The 17,429-nt window shown below is 41.9% G+C and overlaps 1 protein-coding gene across 1 annotated transcript in view; it reads left to right on the top strand.

Moving 5' to 3' along the window:
* Positions 1-17,429, top strand: part of CSTF3 (cleavage stimulation factor subunit 3) — a 44,408-nt gene that overhangs the window by 19,681 nt on the left and 7,298 nt on the right. The window contains exons 4-13 of the mRNA XM_030948651.1: positions 9,032-9,064; positions 9,442-9,539; positions 10,896-10,962; positions 11,059-11,093; positions 11,203-11,329; positions 13,777-13,854; positions 14,048-14,210; positions 14,711-14,820; positions 15,213-15,329; positions 16,428-16,502. Coding sequence (XP_030804511.1) covers positions 9,032-9,064; positions 9,442-9,539; positions 10,896-10,962; positions 11,059-11,093; positions 11,203-11,329; positions 13,777-13,854; positions 14,048-14,210; positions 14,711-14,820; positions 15,213-15,329; positions 16,428-16,502 — 903 coding nt within the window. The remainder of the gene's footprint in view (positions 1-9,031; positions 9,065-9,441; positions 9,540-10,895; positions 10,963-11,058; positions 11,094-11,202; positions 11,330-13,776; positions 13,855-14,047; positions 14,211-14,710; positions 14,821-15,212; positions 15,330-16,427; positions 16,503-17,429) is intronic.

Below are 17,429 nucleotides of genomic sequence, written 5' to 3'. Positions count from 1 at the left end.
CCATCACAGAGCTTTTGCAGTGATGCTTCAGTGTGTTGCTGAGCCTTCAGAGTGGATTTTGAAGGCTGCTGCATCACCATGATGACACGTGCCCAAACCAAGCACCATTGCCAAGCCTGTTCTCTTCCAGAACTGGCCTCGAGTTTGGACCTGGGCAGATCCACATCTTGGGAACCTTGGCTGCCTTGCTGGGAGCTGCACCTTCTCAATTCAGAGGGCTTACATGATGTTTTCTACAGGTCTCTGTTTTGTTCTTAGCCAAATATTTTCTCCAGTTAAGCTCTTTTATTAGTTACATGTCCCTTTTACAAAGTGCTTTGCTATTGACATGTGCTTGGTGTTTTTATATCCAACCTGCTCTTGGCATCCTAGCTTAAAGCAGCAAAATAGAAGAAAAAAGAGCTCTCTTGGGATTTCTGAGATCCCATACGTGCTTCTATGCAAATTACATTAGCTAGGAGCCTACATACCATTTTGAACACTATGCTTTAATTTTCTCTTTGCAGGCATTTGCAGCATTCTGTAATGCAAGTGCTGTCTGAATGTATTCTGTATTTACATAACAATGCACCTAACCTCGGAGGCTGAGGATCAGTCTGATGGTTTTGAGAACCATTCTCTGGGCCATTTCTGCTACAAATTATTGGAAAATTGCTCTTTATGTTCTAAGAACAGAGGCAAAATATTTGTTGTCTGCTAACAAGCCAAGCTGGTCTTGTGCTAATATTACAAGAGTAAGAAGATTATGCTGTATGACATAATTACATCATCTAGTACTATTTTTAACTCCTTGAATAACCTTTTCCTTAGGAGAATTGCTTGTTTGGCTGGATTTACTGGGGAGAGCCTTTCTGAGACCAGTTCCATGCTAGAAAATGTGAGCCACAAATGCATGGCCACGGAATGAATTGGGCCACTCAAAAAGGCAGCAGTTCTTTCTGCTCTTATATCTTCATTTGGGTTAGCAGCCCTTTTTGCCAAGTCCCTGTGGAGGCTGCCTTACAGATGTGTAGCTTTTAAAAAATTTTATATTCTAGGATCTCTTCAAGAAGTAAGATCTCTTTGAAATTGTATATTGCTCAGGTGTACTTTTAACATATGCTTGGTGAATGAACAGAGATTTCTTCCATAAAAATTATTATTATTTGATAGCCATATTTTACTTTAAAAATTGTCTGAAATACTATAATTGACAGATTGCTTATCAAACTTACTCTTTTCTGCCCTTTTATGCAAACCCTTTTCATCTGAAAAGAATGTGTCAAAACTGAGGCATGTGATGAGTATAGTGAGAAATTATAAAATTATAAACCTAATGGGGAACTCTGTACCCCTTAAAACACCTCATTTTCCTCAGCTATAACCTCAAATGACATAGTAAACTGCCACTTTCTTGAAGAATTTGAGGACAGCAAAATGAAAGCAGGAATGGTTTTTTAAAATAGCTGTACATTACTGTAATGGACACTGATAGACATGAGAAAACACAATGATTTCAAATTAAGAGTCTTAATAAATTACATCTTGGGTCACAGCTTTGTAGGGTGTGAGAGGAACAATTGGCTTTTTTCCCCTAGGTAGTGATGCCTCACATACCCTTTATTCCATGTAATCTGTTGCAGTGGTCTGATCCCTGCCTTGTTTTTAGGTCTGAGTGTAGCAAGGAATTTCCAGCTTGGATTATTATCCAGCTTGGATTATATTATTATGAAAATTGACTTTTTATTAAAATGAGATTGAGAATCTGGGTATGAAGTAGAATCTGGCTAAAACGTAGTGGGTGCTTCTTCTTCTTATTATTATTATTATTATTATTATTATTATTATTATTATTATTATTATTATTATTATTGCAGCTATTTTGGGGTAGAGCCTGTGTGGTGGCACTGGCAGACTGCAGTGGGTCTGTGCTCCTCAGATAATAGGCACTGGTGCCTATAATCTTATTAAATCAGCTGCAAAAAGCATTAGAGGAGTGCCTGTGTTCAATTGCAATGGGCCCTGCTGAGGCACTGTTCTCTTTTAAAAAGCAATTGAAGTAGACAAATGGTGTAATTTTCTGGTTTTACAAATTAGGGATCTCTAGCCCAATGAGATGGGCAAGTTCTTCCCTCTTAATGAAACTTTAAAACTTCAGTGATCTGGCCAACAGCTGAGACTGATAATCTTTAATTTATCTCATTGCATTTTGTCATGTTAGATAGAGATTATCGTGCAATCCATGGGTGCTAGATGTGCTTTTGATCCTATAATTTGAGAGTTAAATCATAAAAAGTAAATTTTAGGAGGAAAGTCACTGCTGCTTTGCATACTTCCTAAGAACTGCAAAGGATCCCAGTAGATCTGGGGGGTGTTAGCTGTCCAAAACCACATCCTAGAACATCCCACTGCTTCTGTAAGGTACAAGAGACCTTGAGGAAGGGAAGAGCAGCAGAAGTGAACTGAAGCACACAGGAAAAACCAAAATGCCTTAGTTGGGAAGGAAGCAAGTTTGCAGGGCTGTGAATGGGGGGTGGTGTTTTCCACTGTGCCTTAAAGGGAGTGTGAAATTGAAGAGGAAATTACAAGCCACGGGGCATGTTGAAAATTGACTTTTCATTAAAATGAGATTGAGAATCTGGGTATGAAGTAGAATCTGACTAGAATATAGTGGGTGCTTAGCATTTGTAAATTACTTCATACAGCTAATATTACATTCCATTTCATAATGGGCAGATTGCCTAAATAAAAAAAAGAGAATGGTTTTCCTGGGTTGGAGAATATATTAGAGTGGGTAGAAACAGAGCAAGGGAAACAAGCTGACAGTGCTGATGTGAGCTGTATATCTGGGAGCTTCATCAAAGAACAGCCAGTGCAGTAGACTCACAGGAAAAGAAAACTTCGACATGGAGCAGTTCTCTTCTTCACCCCCAGTTTCTGGGCAGAAATGTCAGAGCTGTAGGGTGCTACAGTAAAAGAGAAGCGACACTGTCTGTTTGTTTTGAAGAGCATAGAGTGTGCTTTTCATCATGATTTAAAAGGGCTGGTTCTGCAGCTTCGCTCCTAATCTGTGAGAAATATTTGCAGTACTGGGGCTCAGTTAGTCAGGAAGAACAGCAGTGAGATAATAGCAGATGGGTTTGGTGTTTAAACATAACTCCCAATTGGGGTGGGGGGTGTGATTGGGGTTTTTTTAATGGAAGTGTGTTCTGGAAAGAAAGTAAAACTCCAAAATGAGAAGAGATAACAGTAGGATGCTGTCGATAGGAAGGAAGAAAAAAGACACATGAGAAATTGCTTCTTTTTTATAATCAGATGAATAACAAAAGAGATGTATTTGATGTCTGAATTAAGTGAAATAGGGAGTGAATCAGTGATTGCAATTCAGAATCATTCTCCAACCAGAAAAATCACTGAAGAGTTTTGTCACTGCAGTTTGGTTTTTTTTAAGGCAGCCTATAAATAAATATTTCTCTGTACACCCTCTGTCTAGTCTCTTGAGAGTGGTGCCTGAAAATTATCCATTCTTTTCCAAATACTAACATGAAAGAAGGCCCTCCCTGCAGGACCAAGAGCCAGCAGTTTTTTTAAGGGGGTAGGGGTGGATGCTACTCCTGCAGATTTGGCTATTTCATAGAAGTAGACAAATTTCTGTTTTTATTTCTAATGTTCTGTTTAAAAGAAAATTAATCAAATTGCACTAAGGTGTAAACCAAAGTACAGTTGCTAGTTTTAGTAGCTCTGTCTCTGAGCTCTTATTTGTTAGTGAAGCATTTGCCCTTGACACTAGAGTAGGTATTTAGGAATTAGGATAGGTAGGTAGTTCTTTTATATTCCAAACTATATTATTAGTAGCAAAGTTTATTTACTGCAGTGCATTAATCCTTCATCACTTCTAGATCAGTGTTTGCTGTAAGTAACAAATAGGCTGTCAGTATTCTCAAGCCTTGTATTTCTGCACTTCTGGCATGCAGTTTGCTCATACCTAAGCACTTTCTATTCAAGTATTTGTATGGATTGATTCCTTTCCTGATGCATCTGAAAATTAAAAGTACTGGGTCTTTCAGTCTAATAGATTAAACAAAAAGACATCTTCCACTTGCAGTTTTTTTTTAAATTGGTAATTATTTGTTTACATAGTGTTTTTTATTAAGAATGACAACACTTTAACTGGGGAATGTTACTCTGTCTGCAGAGGGGCATTTCACAAGTTATTCTTTTGCACCCTTTTCCAAAGCCTTCTGCTCTGAGCTGCTCCTTCCCCACCCTCAGGCCCCCTGGGTTCCTTTCTTTCCCAGACTTCCAGATAAATCTAGTTTTAGGTTTGCAGTTTCAGAAACAGCCTTTTCAAGTCTTCAGTGTAATTTTTGCAGTTAGTCAGTGAGGGAGATGTTCAGGCAGAGATTCTCCAGGCTGCTGCCTCTGAGAGGAGAGATGTTGGTAGAGTGTGTTAACTTGATATGCTGTGGTTAATTGTTTCTCAAGGCTGTTGCAGGTTTTATTAAAGGCTTGGGGTGATGAAGCTGTAATGAGAATTTTCAAGAAGTTAAGAGAGTGAGGAGCAGTCTTGCATATTGCTGCCCGTTCATGCGCTGGCTCTGTCTCTGCCACTGCCCTGTCCCCATTTCCTGCTGCCACTTAGCTCCCTATGAAAATTGCTGCCCTTCATCTCCTAATTATCATTTTTCCTGTAGACATGACCACTTTTTTCTGTTGAAAATGGTAATGTGGCTCGGAATTTTGCTATTAAAAGTCAGCTTTCTCACTATCTGTTCAGTAAGTGCCTATTCAACTATTTTTGTGTGCAGGATATGAACTGGTAATTGGATTTACAGAACTGCAGCTTTGCTTCATTAGCAGAGCCAATATTCTCAGTTGCTGTAAAGGTTTTTATTCTTAAATACTGTGAGCAAATTGAAAGTGTACCTAACTATAAATATAGTGTATGTGACGCCCCAAGGATGATGGGGATCAGGAAGCTGGTGGAACACTGGGACAGGCTTCCCATTGGGGTGGCCCAGAGCCTGCTGGGGTTTAAGTGTCATCTGGACATGTAAATTACATTTAAGTGTCATTTAGCCCTTAAGAACATCCTTGAGCCTCTTGTCAGCCCTGAAGCTGGACTGGCTGACCAGGTTAGGTTCCTTCCCACTGAACTAGGGAATGAGTTCCCTTCAGTTAACAAACAAAAGCAATATTTCCTAATACTTATATTGAGACTCTGGTTGTAATTTTGTATACTGTGAAACAGATTTTGTGTATTCTTTTAAAAAACCCCAAACTGCAATAAAAATGGTGCGTGCCTTTTAGTGTTTGTAACAAGACCAGATTTTAGGAAAACCCTCAAAAAGGTAACACCTGTGTAGCTGTGGTGTTCCTTTCTCCCAGTTTGTCTCTCGTCAGCTGCTGCAGTCTCAGGGCTGCAGTGTTTCTCTTCAGGTCCAAAAAATCTCTAAAAAACCTTGGAGAGTAGTGCAGGGGCAGTGGGAGCAGTAAAGAAAGCAAGAGGATCTACCTCACCAAGGGAAGAGCTGCAGGGAGTGAATAAGGGAACATCAAATTTTCTGCTGGAGAAATTATTTTTTTTTCTCCTGGAAAGTAATAATTGCTAGAAAGAAAATGGAGTTGGGCTATAGAAATAAATGAAACCGTGCTGGTCCTTAATTATCATATACTAACTGTGCTTCCTGAGGTGTTTGATAGAAAGCTGAAGAGGTTAAAGTAAAACAGGGATGCTTTTTAGGCTTGTGATGCATGTTGCCAGACAACTAGAACTAGTATTAAGTCTCTAGATTAGTAAAATCACTTGCCTTGCATAATCATAAATGATTCATGTGGCTTTTAAAAGTCTGTTTAAAAGGATGAAGTGCTGTGTAATTTATGGATTAAGTTTTGCCCTTCAATGCTTGTGAAGCTCATTATAGGGAATTACATTGTGTATTCTGGGAAGAAATTTGACTTGTATTACAAATTCATCTTGTCCACAGGTGATACAGTAGTGACTTAAATTTCTTATTGGAGCATCAAATCTAAAGTTACTCTTCTAGCAAAGCAGGTGGAATTTCTCCTTGTCACGGACAGAGGAGGGCAGGTTCAGGTGTGTTTTGCTACAGGAATGTCCAAGCATAGCTGGTCAGACTGGGTGGTGTTGTGTAGTCCTCAAGGATGGAGGGAGACATTCATTACATGGATTTTGCCTTGGAATGAGAATATCCCTCATCTCATTGAATAGGAGATGGATTTGTGGTAGAGCCACTCCTTGGTGTCAGCTTGTGAGGGTTAGACCTGCCCCTTCAATTAAAACAGTCAGAATAGGAATCCTGGCAGCCTTAGAAACTGGAGGATAAGCTGCTGTAAATATCTTTACAGTTGACTTTATGTTTGTCTTTTAAGGACAAAATTACAGTATTAATGTCAGTTCTTTAATGCTTTCCCACATCCCATCGGTGCCTGTTGCAGTGTCTGTCATAGGAAAACCAAGAAATGTGTGATGTGTCCCTGCTGGGGATGGTGCTGGGCTTTCCCTGAGCCAGGGCTGCAGGGCTCTTGGCATGGGAGTGGTGAGCCAAGAAATGCAGATTCCTGCTGGAGACATGCTTTTCTGTCATAGTTGAGACAGTCACAATACAAAGCAACACACTCCATTTTCAGAAGGCTTCAAACCTGTTTTTATTTTAGCATGAATGCTTTTTATTCATTCTTACAAAACTCCTGAGTTTCCACTTCAGGTCAGGAAAGTTTCCTCATAGGTCAGGAAAGACAAACAAAGTGCTTATTGGAATAGGCAGTTGCAGGTTTCTCTATTTATCCTTCTTTCTTTCTTGGTTTCTATGTCAATGACCTTGGTAGGAAATTCTTTCAGGGGTAAACATGGATCCTCTTATCAGACTTCTCTCTGGCTCACAGAAGTCACTGTAAAACCTCTTCCACACTTTTCCATTGAGAGATCCAGTAAGCTTTGGCCAATATTGCTTTGCTTCTCTTCTTAAATCCTGCTTGCCAGCCTCCTAACTCCACTGGTACCATGGTTTCTGAAGTTTTAGATACCAAACCACTTGTGTGCATTTAACAAATATAGAACGCTGACTTGAAGTCCAGATGTGGTCAGCAGCTTTTCATATATATGATAATCACACAGCAAATATTTTGCTTTGAGTCATAACCCATGCAAATGAAGAATATACCTCTTTTTCTTAGCAAAGTAGTTTTCTTTTCAAGCTCTTTGGTCCCGGGAAGTGCAAGCAGTCTAATTGATACGTATTCCTTGTGCTCCATCCTTTGATGCTGCCTGGTGACAGTGCTGCCAGGAGCTACTAAACTTGCTGACAATGTTTTCCTGGCTGCACCTGGCAGGCAAACTCATTTTTTGCCCTGTCTGCTTACAGCTTTTCCTTCTGAGCTCTTAAAATTTATTTTTCATCTTGTTACTGAATAACTAGAGGGTGATGCCTTTTGTCAGTGGCAGAGCCATGAATTTATTATGTAATTTTCACAAAAGAATTCATACTATCTCCTATCTCACTCTCTTTAAAAAAAGATAATTAATCCTGCATATCTTGTTAAAGGTTTAATTTGAGTACGGGGGAAAGAAGGTGCAGGCAGCTGTCCTGTGTGCTAAGGCAGAGAACCCAAGATTCATTGGTTCTTTTTCACTCAGCCAAGGATAGCAGGAGATTTTAGGGAGTAAGAGAAGAAGGATGAAGTAAAAAATTTTTTTTTTTTTTGGACTCTTTGCAAGACACAGTTAGGTTTACCTTCCTGCCATCCTGGATTGTGTGGAATTCTTTCAGCCTGGGTGGGATACTGCTCCTGTTCAACTATGGTACAGACACAAGGGTCCATCTGCCTTGTGTGCCAATAAAGGCTTTTTCAATATTTTTTCAGTTCTCTCATTTTTCCCTGATCTTTTTTTGGGAGTGAGAGGGATGGGGGTGGCTCTTTGAAGCCTCTCAGTCCTGGGGTGTTGCAGAAGTAGAGACACTCAGGGAAGAGGAGGGGGGGTGTTCTTATTTTACATCTCCTGTCTCCTGATGCATCCATTAAAAATTCGCTGTGCTCTGGAGTGGGAATGCTATAAACTGAAATCATGAATCCCTGGTGCAAAGGGTGCTGTTTGTTACCCTGTGCTCCTCAGGGAGATGGAGAGGTGCCTGTGTTTCACACCACAATAAAGCTGGGAATCCTCCAAGTGAACAAAGAGCAGTGACATCTAAAAGGGGAGTTTGATCCTTTACAAAAATGCAACACAGCATAAGAAATCCTTATTTTTTTTTTATTTCAAGGCCTCTTTTAAGGGTGTTGTTGATTTTCCTTGTGTCATCAGGGTGTGTCTGTAGAGATTGCCTAGCCTGCTACCATAGCTGGAGCTAACAAATCCATGCAGGATGCACTGTGCCCTCCTCATCAGTCTCGTGCTTTCCTTTGTCCTGCTTGAAAGGCAGCCTGTGAGCTGGGGTCTGAATTTCACCCCCTGCCCTTGTGGTGTGTGAATGAGTGAGTGAAAGTGCTGCTGGCATGTGAGTGTGCTTTGTTCCCTCCTCCCAGGGAGCACCGGGGCTGGGAAAAACGGGTTCTCCATGGGTGTTATTCCCTTATTCAGCATCAGCAGATTGGAGCAAAGCGCACTTTGAGAAATGAATATTCAAGTATAATACATTTATTAGCCTAGTGGTTTTGTAAATAAGTATTTTACCCTTTACTAAATCTTGGTCTAGGAGCTCTACATCTATATCTGCGCTGAATGCATCAGGTTCCTTGAAATAAAAGGCCAAGTCTGGGTGTTCAAACCAGAAAGCACATTTGCCTACGGGTACCTACATTTTGGAATTGAAGAATTAAAAATGAAAATAAAAAAATCTGCTACTTTTGCAGCAAAGTACATGACTTCTGTATGTTTAATTATATTTTTGCAACATTATGGGGTGTTTTGGTGTAATTAGTTTAGGCAGACAAAGTACAAACTGGAATGCTATAGTACTGTATGAAGAATATATTCCTACTATTCTAAAATAGTTTCTTAAGTGATTTGTTTTTTTTTCCTGCTTCCCTGTAGATTAAAGCAAAAAATTATGACAAGGTGGAAAAGGTGAGTCATATTAATATATGTAATATATCTCTATAGCAAGAGCAAGTACCTTGTGATTGGGCTAAATCAGATTGAAAAAACTCTGTAGCTGTCATTGGATGTGAAACACAGATAAAAAGTAGCACTAAAGTTGACTTGTTGCTGCCAAGCTCTAATCAGTGACTGTGCAGGGGGATTTCTCTGCTTAATTCTCTCCAGTTCCCTTGCATAGCATGGAGATGCTTTAAACAAAAGAATGAGTAGTTTATCTTATTCTTCCTTGTAAATCTCAATCGTAATTAGAAGGGTTATTTAAATTCATTTTGTATGGCTTTAAAAGTAGAAACCTAATTTCTGTGTCTGGAATCCTGATCACGTCTTCTTGCTGTATTGCACAGTTATTTCAGCGCTGCCTTATGAAGGTTTTACACATTGATTTATGGAAATGTTACCTTTCCTATGTACGAGAAACCAAGGGGAAGCTACCTAGTTACAAGTAAGTTCCCAGAGTTGCTCTGAATTATTCTAGTTTTATGGTGGATCTCTTCTTGATTTTTGACCAGGGGATGGGGAAGAACTTGGGTGACAAATCTGTCTGGGGATTTTCTGTTGGTGGGGGGGGTTAATATATAATCTGCATTTAGAAAACATTCAAGTCTCTTTAATTGAGCTTGCTGGGTAAAATTGGTTCCTTAGTCTGGATTCCTCTAACAGGATGGGAAAAGAGCAGTGGAAGAGCTGGTATATCAATGCCAGTTCCCTGCAGATGGGATTGGTGCTTAAGCCAAAAACCTGAAACACCTGAAACACATTTCTTCTTCTTTGTCCTTGCCCTCCATGTCCTGTTTAGTCTCCACAAAATTAGCACTGGTTCCAGCTGAGACCAGTAGCAGTAAAGAGTTCAGGAATTGGAGGAAGTTTTGGAGCACATAAAAAAAGTCATAAAATTCAGGGTGTCAGAATTTCGGGGTATGTTAATCTTCATCCCTTTTCAGTTATTACATTTTGCTTGTTTATATTCTTGTGGGTTGAGTTTCAAAAAATACCAGTGACTTCCAGCATCTATAAACTGTTTCTTCCCCAGCCCACCATAATTTCTTTGCACTATAATTGGCAAAATGAGTAATGCATTAACAAAGAAAATAAGCGAGGGGTTTTAATTTATTTTTGCATTACTGTTTTGAAATGGTTTTAGAAGATTCAGTTTGCCTTTCCTCTGTTTCTCCTTTAAATGTGGTCAAGGTACTGAAGTGTGTTTGAGTAAAGAAAGCTAGGAGAAAAGTTGGGGAGAGGAAAAAAGAGCTTTCGCTGAAACTTAACCAAGGAAATTCTGTAAACATTTTAAAATTGAGGGAAAATACTTGGAATTTGGGGAAAATAAATAGTGTGAAGTATTCCGGGCAGTTTCCACACAAGGGAGCTACTCCTAATTGTCCCAGCCTTCTGGGGCTCCTGGAGAATTACAAAAAGGTTTGGGGAATTCTGAGGGGAAAAAATAAGAAACCATGGGTGCTTCTGTCAGCTGAGAAGATGTGGAGAGCAGTTGGTTTCTTCTCAGCTTCATATCATATTTGTGGATTTCCACTGACTTGGGGTGGGCTAGGAACTGTTAAAATGCTGGATTGCCACCAATGAATTTATAATTCTTGAATAAAACAAACAACCAAAACCCCAACAGAATCTGAATAAGGAATTTAAAGCTATCTGAATACCAGTTTTTGCTCTCACCTGTTGAATATTTCTCATTCCTTGATGTTTGGTTAGAACTTGCTGCACAAAAGAATACTCTTAAATAAAGAATTTTTAAAATACTAAACACTTGCTTTATGGTCTTTGTGGTTCTTTTCCTCAGAGAAAAAATGGCTCAGGCATATGATTTTGCTCTGGATAAGATTGGCATGGAAATCATGTCATACCAGGTATGTTTTCTTGATCAAAACACATTTTATTGCTAACTTTATGACAAGTACAGCTAACCGTTGGTTTCACCATATGTAATATTTTTTCTCACCTAGATCTGGGTGGATTACATCAATTTTTTGAAAGGCGTGTAAGTACCTGAAAATTCACTTTTTTTGAAGCTCAGTTGATGCAATGCTGATGTTCCTGCCAGTTGTGACCTGTCATAGCTGACGTTGCTCTCTCTCCCCACCGTTTAGAGAAGCAGTAGGATCTTATGCAGAAAACCAGAGGATCACAGCTGTCCGTAGGGTTTACCAGCGTGGTTGTGTCAACCCCATGATAAACATAGAGCAGCTCTGGAGAGATTATAACAAATATGAAGAGGTAACCAATAATTGATTCTTTGTGACATTCAGAAAGAAGTAATTATCCTGTAATCAAATATGGTGCCCAAGCCATATCCACTAAACACATATGTATAAAAGAGATGACCAGCAGTAAAAACACGGTTTTGTGTGCAGTATGTACCAACTCCTGTGGCAAAAAAATCACTCCTGAGTGATTTTTAAATTTCTTTCAAAGACCCTCCATGAGGTTCATTTGACTGTCCCATTTCCCAGCTGGCCCAGTGGCATTGCTGGTAAATGGGTGAGTGAGACATCACTGGAGCAGCTTAGCTGGCAGTGAGGACTTGTGTCCCCAAGGAGGCACTCCCCTCCTTTCACTCAGAGTCAAATGGCATTCAGCTGGGATGGTTTGGACTTCCTCCACGGCATTAAGTTACATGCTCTCAGTACCTAAAAATGCTCCTCACCATCCTCCACCTGAGGCTGTTCCAGCATCCCTTCAAGTGAGTCTGCTCCCACACTGCCTTCAGCTCAGCTCTCTGCCCTTTCAGGCCAGTTTGTAGCCTCACCTTTAGAGTGTGTTTTTAAACACATCTGGTGACCAAGCAGCCCCAGCCAGCAGCAGTGTGAGTGCAGAGCTGATGTGGATGCCCTGGTGCTCAGCACTGCCCAGCAGGGATGCTCATAGAGCACTGGTCCTGCTGGCTGTGCACAGGCGTGGTTGCTGTGGCTCCCTGTGCCCTGAGCAGCAAAGAAGGGCCAGTTCCTCTTTCCTTGTTGCTGATTATGCAAGTTGTGAGCTTGGTGCCCTCTCTTGTTAATAAGGCCGTGGTGCTTAGCTGCTGGGAGAACCTCTGGGTGGGAGAGCTCCAGGCATCTCCAGCCACCAGCGGGTACCATGGCAGCTCATTGCCCCGTAGGTGTTTGGGGACACCGTTGCTGTCCACAGGGAGGATGCCCAGGATACACCTTCTCCAGTGTAGGAAAATCCCCAGCACAGCTTCCCCATAAAGCATCCCTTTCCCTCCCACACAGCCAGCAAAGGCTGTCACTGCTGGTTCCTCCTGCTCTCTTTGTACGTGGGGAGGCTGCCAGAGCCTCAGAGCTGTCCGGGTCCCAGCTCTGGCTGACCCCTGGAGCTCCAGCAGCCCCTCAGGCTGTTTGAGCTGCTGGGAGCTGAGGGCCAGTGCTCTGCTGGGGCACAGGGATCTGCCTGTCCTGGTGTGGCTCCTCTGACCTCAGGGGCAGGGCTGCTGCTCACGGGTGTCCTGGCACAGGGAGATAAATGCTCCTCACCAGAAGGGCTCTTTGAGGGGGAGGGATTGCCCATGTCAGCAGCCCAACAGCACAGAGGCTTCATGCAGGTCTCAGTATGGAAACGTAATGGCCATTTGCTGTAATTTGAGCTTTCCTTCAGCTCAGCTGTAGCCACCAGGTAACAATACCAGCCTGTCAGTCACCAGTCTTTAATTAACTAAATGGTCAAAAGTGGCAGAGCTTTTAGGGAGACGTGGCTCGGTGACAAACCTGCACGGCTGCTGAGCTGGGAGTGCATCCTGGGAGAGTCCTGCTGTACCCTCAGCCTGGTCCTGGCTTAGCTGGGGCACTGTGGGCTTTGTGTGCCACATGGCCCAGTGTGCCATCCCAGACAGTGCCTTGGCTTCTGCAGTGAAGGCAAAGCTCCCTTTGCTTCCCAGCTCAGGGGCCTCTTTGCACTTGGACTGAAAGCTGTGCACATCTTCTGCCCAGTCCTGCCAACCACACCAGCACACCAGACACAGGCATAGCCAAGGGGTGGCTGCTTTTCCTGCCCAAGAGCAGCTCTTCAAGGTTTTGTTCTTGCCAGGAGCCTGTGCCCAGGGCCTGGCTGCCCCCAGCCCCTGCTGCTCTTGCAGAGCAGCACAGCAGAGCCCTCTGCATGTGTGTGCAGTCCTGGAGGCTGTCAGGCAGTGCTGACACATCCCAGCCCCAGCTGACAAAGGCAGGAGCCTTTGCATGGAACCGTGTTCCATGTGTTGCATGGAACCTCTTTTAAGAGCTGTCAGTTCCTTCAGGAACAGAGGAGAAGGCAGAGCTCTGAGCCTGGAGGTCAATCCCTGGTACTCCTTGTACCAGAAAATCAAATTGCTCATATGTGGTCAGCTGTCACTGACCATCATTTAAGAGCAAAATTGTATATCACAAATTTTCCCACTTTCACCCACAACAGTTCATGTGAAGCTCATTGTATGTTTGAAAGTGATTAAACATAAGCTGAGTTGCTTCAGGTCACTTGAATTTTAGTAGTGAGGTCATCCTCTGATATAAGTTCTTGCCCATATATTTATTAGGTGAAATAAATATTTTGAGATTGGTATCTTAAAATAACTTTGTCTTTGCTCACTTTTGCATCCCCTTTCAAGCTCTTTCCTGCATAAAATAAGATTCAGTATGTCCAAAGGGAAATTGCACATTGCCAATTCCTTTTTTTCCACCCTTCTCCAGGGCATCAATATTCACTTAGCCAAGAAGATGATCGAGGACAGGAGTAGAGATTACATGAATGCACGACGTGTGGCAAAGGTACAACCTTCTGTTGACTTTTCTTTCTCCCATTTAACTCCACAAACCAGCATTAAACTTGGTTCTTACATCAAACAAAAGTGTGCACAGACTAGTAAGGCTGGCGTGCTAAAATATTTCCATTTGTTTTAGGAAGCATAACCTGAAGGAAGTGTTCAATGTGTTTAAATTCAAAGCCTTGCTTCTGTTTCAGGAATATGAGACGGTGATGAAGGGCCTGGACCGCAACGCTCCCTCCGTGCCCCCACAAAACACCCCCCAGGAGGCTCAGCAGGTGGACATGTGGAAAAAGTACATCCAGTGGGAAAAGAGCAACCCTCTACGAACAGAAGATCAAACTCTGATAACAAAAAGAGGTAATTAGATGTCTCTAGGGCGTAGAGAATTGTATTTCTCAGCTCCTGCAGAAGCCACGGCGTGATTTGGCGTTCAGGGATCGTGCTGGAGTAGATGTTGATGGAGTTTCTTGAATTGTGTGGGTGGTTTTTTATAAAAAAACAATCTAGATTTTGCTAAAGCCAAGCTGAAAGTAAGAAATGGATTTTGGGAGACAGTGCTATGGTTGTTTGCCACTGAACCTCTGGTGCAGGTCAGGGAACAGTAGATTGCAGCCTGATTTGATGGCTGATTTTGAGTGAGCTGTGCTTGTTCCTCTGTGGACAAGGCAGGTTTTAGCTGCTGGCTGTGGTTCACGAAGTTCCTGGCAGTATAAAAGAACTGCAGCAGTGACCATTGTATTCAAAGCCAATTAGTGTTGATGCTGTCTGATTTATTTGGTGAATTTTGCATTCCATACTTGGGTTGTACAATGGTGGCACCGTTTCCAAGGAGTGTTTCTCTGGTGTTTTGCCCACAGTGATGTTTGCCTATGAGCAGTGTCTCCTGGTGCTGGGCCATCACCCAGACATCTGGTATGAAGCAGCTCAGTACCTTGAGCAGTCCAGCAAGCTGCTGGCTGAGAAAGGGGTAAGCAGCTTGCCACTGGCTTTCTCTTCTTTCCTTGCTCTGCCATGCTGTACTCTCAGTTTTTCCTCAGAATCAAGGAGGGGGGGTGTGAAAAACAGTTGTGACACGTTCAGAATTTTCAAATGGGGAACCTAAAAATTTTAAGAAATAAAAATGTCTGCATTTTAAACAAGAATTGTGAAAAATTGTTTCAATCTTGGCCAGCTTTAGGCTTGGGGGATTTTTTGGGCCTGATTTTGTGATTCCTTAAGTACTGGGGAGATGATTATCTCTGTGTTGGAGCACTGAATGGAAATTCACTGGGGCTTGTCACACACAGAAGATATTCCATAAATTGGCCTTCGTTGTCACAGATGCTGAACAATTATATTATTATACTTATTTTACAACAGGACATGAACAATGCTAAACTTTTCAGTGATGAGGCTGCTAATATTTATGAAAGAGCGATCAGCACTTTATTAAAGAAGAATATGCTTCTTTATTTTGCATATGCAGATTATGAAGAGGTGAGCAAAAATAGTGATGTACTGACATTAAAATCCAAATAACATCTCCCATTTATACTGTCATTTATTGGAAACATACTGAGTATACAAAGTTCTGTAGAATTAATTTACTGATTCTTCTAGCCTTATTCTCGTTCAGTGTTTCTGAGAGGGAGCTGACAAAATGGAGAGGAAAAGCTATGAAAATCCACTCTCTTTCCATTTCAATATTGACTATATTTCTGAAATTATCATAAGGGTGAAATTCTTTAAAATTTCCATTTCCCAGAGCATCAGCTTCTTCACTTTTAAAGCGAGCATCAAGGGCACCTTTCCTGTCCGATTCTTGGGGAGGTGATGGTTTTTTTTGGCATGTGACAGAAGATGGGAGCCACCTTTGCTGCAGCTTTCTGGAGAAATCTCTTTCCCCAGGCCAGCACCTCACTGTGCAGCCTCCACAAGGAGCAGTGCCCCAGTGGTGTTTATTCCAGCAGGAATAAAGGCTGTTTCCCACTTTATAAGGACTGTGGAGTCCTCTGTGGGGGATAATTTGCCCATGAAAGAATCTTTCCAGGGAGAACTTCAGCACAACAGAGGGGTGGAAAAAAGCCTTTGCCTTTAAAAGAAAAATCCTTTCTTGGTTTTCAGTGCAGCCTCCTGTATGCTATGTCCTGGTTTTTCAAGGCTGCACAATACAGCCTGGAGGGCTGCAGCTGGCAGGGAACAGAATGGACTGTTGGAGATGTGTAGGTTGGAGAGTTAAGGAGATGGTGTTCCCACCTATCTGCACATTGCTTTTAGACAGAGGTAGAGGATACAGTCTTTGTATGCCAAACACCTCCAATGGCAGTTCTGCTGCAGCATTACTACATTACAAAAAGACTTCAGAGACTCCTGAAAAGCATGTTGGTAACCATTAGTGTGAAATTAATGTGGGAAGTAAAAAATGTCTGCACAAGACAGAATATGCATCTGGGTAAAGGGACTGACATACACAGTGTTCAGCCAGGGAAAAATGGGAACAGGAGAATTGTGGTTTTGTCTTCAGCTTGAGTTTTGCCTTCTGGGAGGTGATCTGAAGGGAGTGAGTGAGCAGTGTGTGTGTTTGCCTTCCCCCAGAGCCGGATGAAGTACGAGAAAGTGCACAGCATCTACAACCGGCTCCTGGCCATCGAGGACATCGACCCCACACTGGTAAGGTCATCCTCAGTGCCTCCACATCCCCATGGAGTGGCACCCAGTGCATGCACAGAGTGGGGAAGTTCCTACAGGATTCCTTGGGTCACAGGGATGGAGTACTGAGGTGGCAGAATTACAATCTTTAATCCATTGAAATACACTAAGACTTGTGCACTTTCCTTCTCTGTCTCTTTTACAACAAGTAACGAAGATAAAAGATATAAAATGTTTCACAAGCATCCTGTGGCCATGTAGTTTGCAAGTAAATCTGCAATGCACCATGTAGGTAGCAGAGTGTTACAGTACCTCTGCTGCAGTGACACAGTGAACACTGTCCATGTGCCAGCCATGGTGGTGCTGAACAAATGGTGTCAGCAGTAACCTGCCCTCAGGAGGTTATTTAGTTTATTATAAACAGATAAAACAAAGCATGAGGGGGCAAAAGAAGGTGTGAAGCCTAACACTAAACAACAGGTCAGTGTCAGAGGAGAGGTATCCATTCACTGACACTTTATGGGAAACCATGTGCCAGTTCCTCCTGCTAAGGAATGCTGCTATTCGTGATCTAATTCAGAGTGAAGGAGAGTTGAATCCCAAAGAAATGCAAAGCACAAATTGGCTGCTGGATTAGGTAGCACGTTCATTATTTCCTTGATCAGGTATAAATACTTGCAGGCAGGAGGATTTGTATGTTGGGTTGTGTCATGTGCAGTAAAATGCTTCATCAGGCCTTTTGGCTGTTCCTTGGCTTTATGGGTGTCTTTATTGGAAAGTTGTCATTTTTACAACAAGCCTTGAGTTCTCTGAAGGCACCAGCTAATGTCAATGACATTCATCTCCTTACCTCCCCTTCCTTGAAAAATCTCTGTATTAACCACTGTCTTTTCATGGGATCAGTCTTAGGTGTATTCCATTTTTTATTTAAAAAAAAAATCTATAAAA

This window comes from Camarhynchus parvulus, chromosome 5 (assembly GCF_901933205.1).
Source record: "Camarhynchus parvulus chromosome 5, STF_HiC, whole genome shotgun sequence".
Lineage (NCBI taxonomy): Eukaryota > Metazoa > Chordata > Aves > Passeriformes > Thraupidae > Camarhynchus > Camarhynchus parvulus.
The sequence above is the reverse complement of the archived record's forward strand: the minus strand, read 5'-3'. Positions and strand labels throughout refer to the sequence as shown.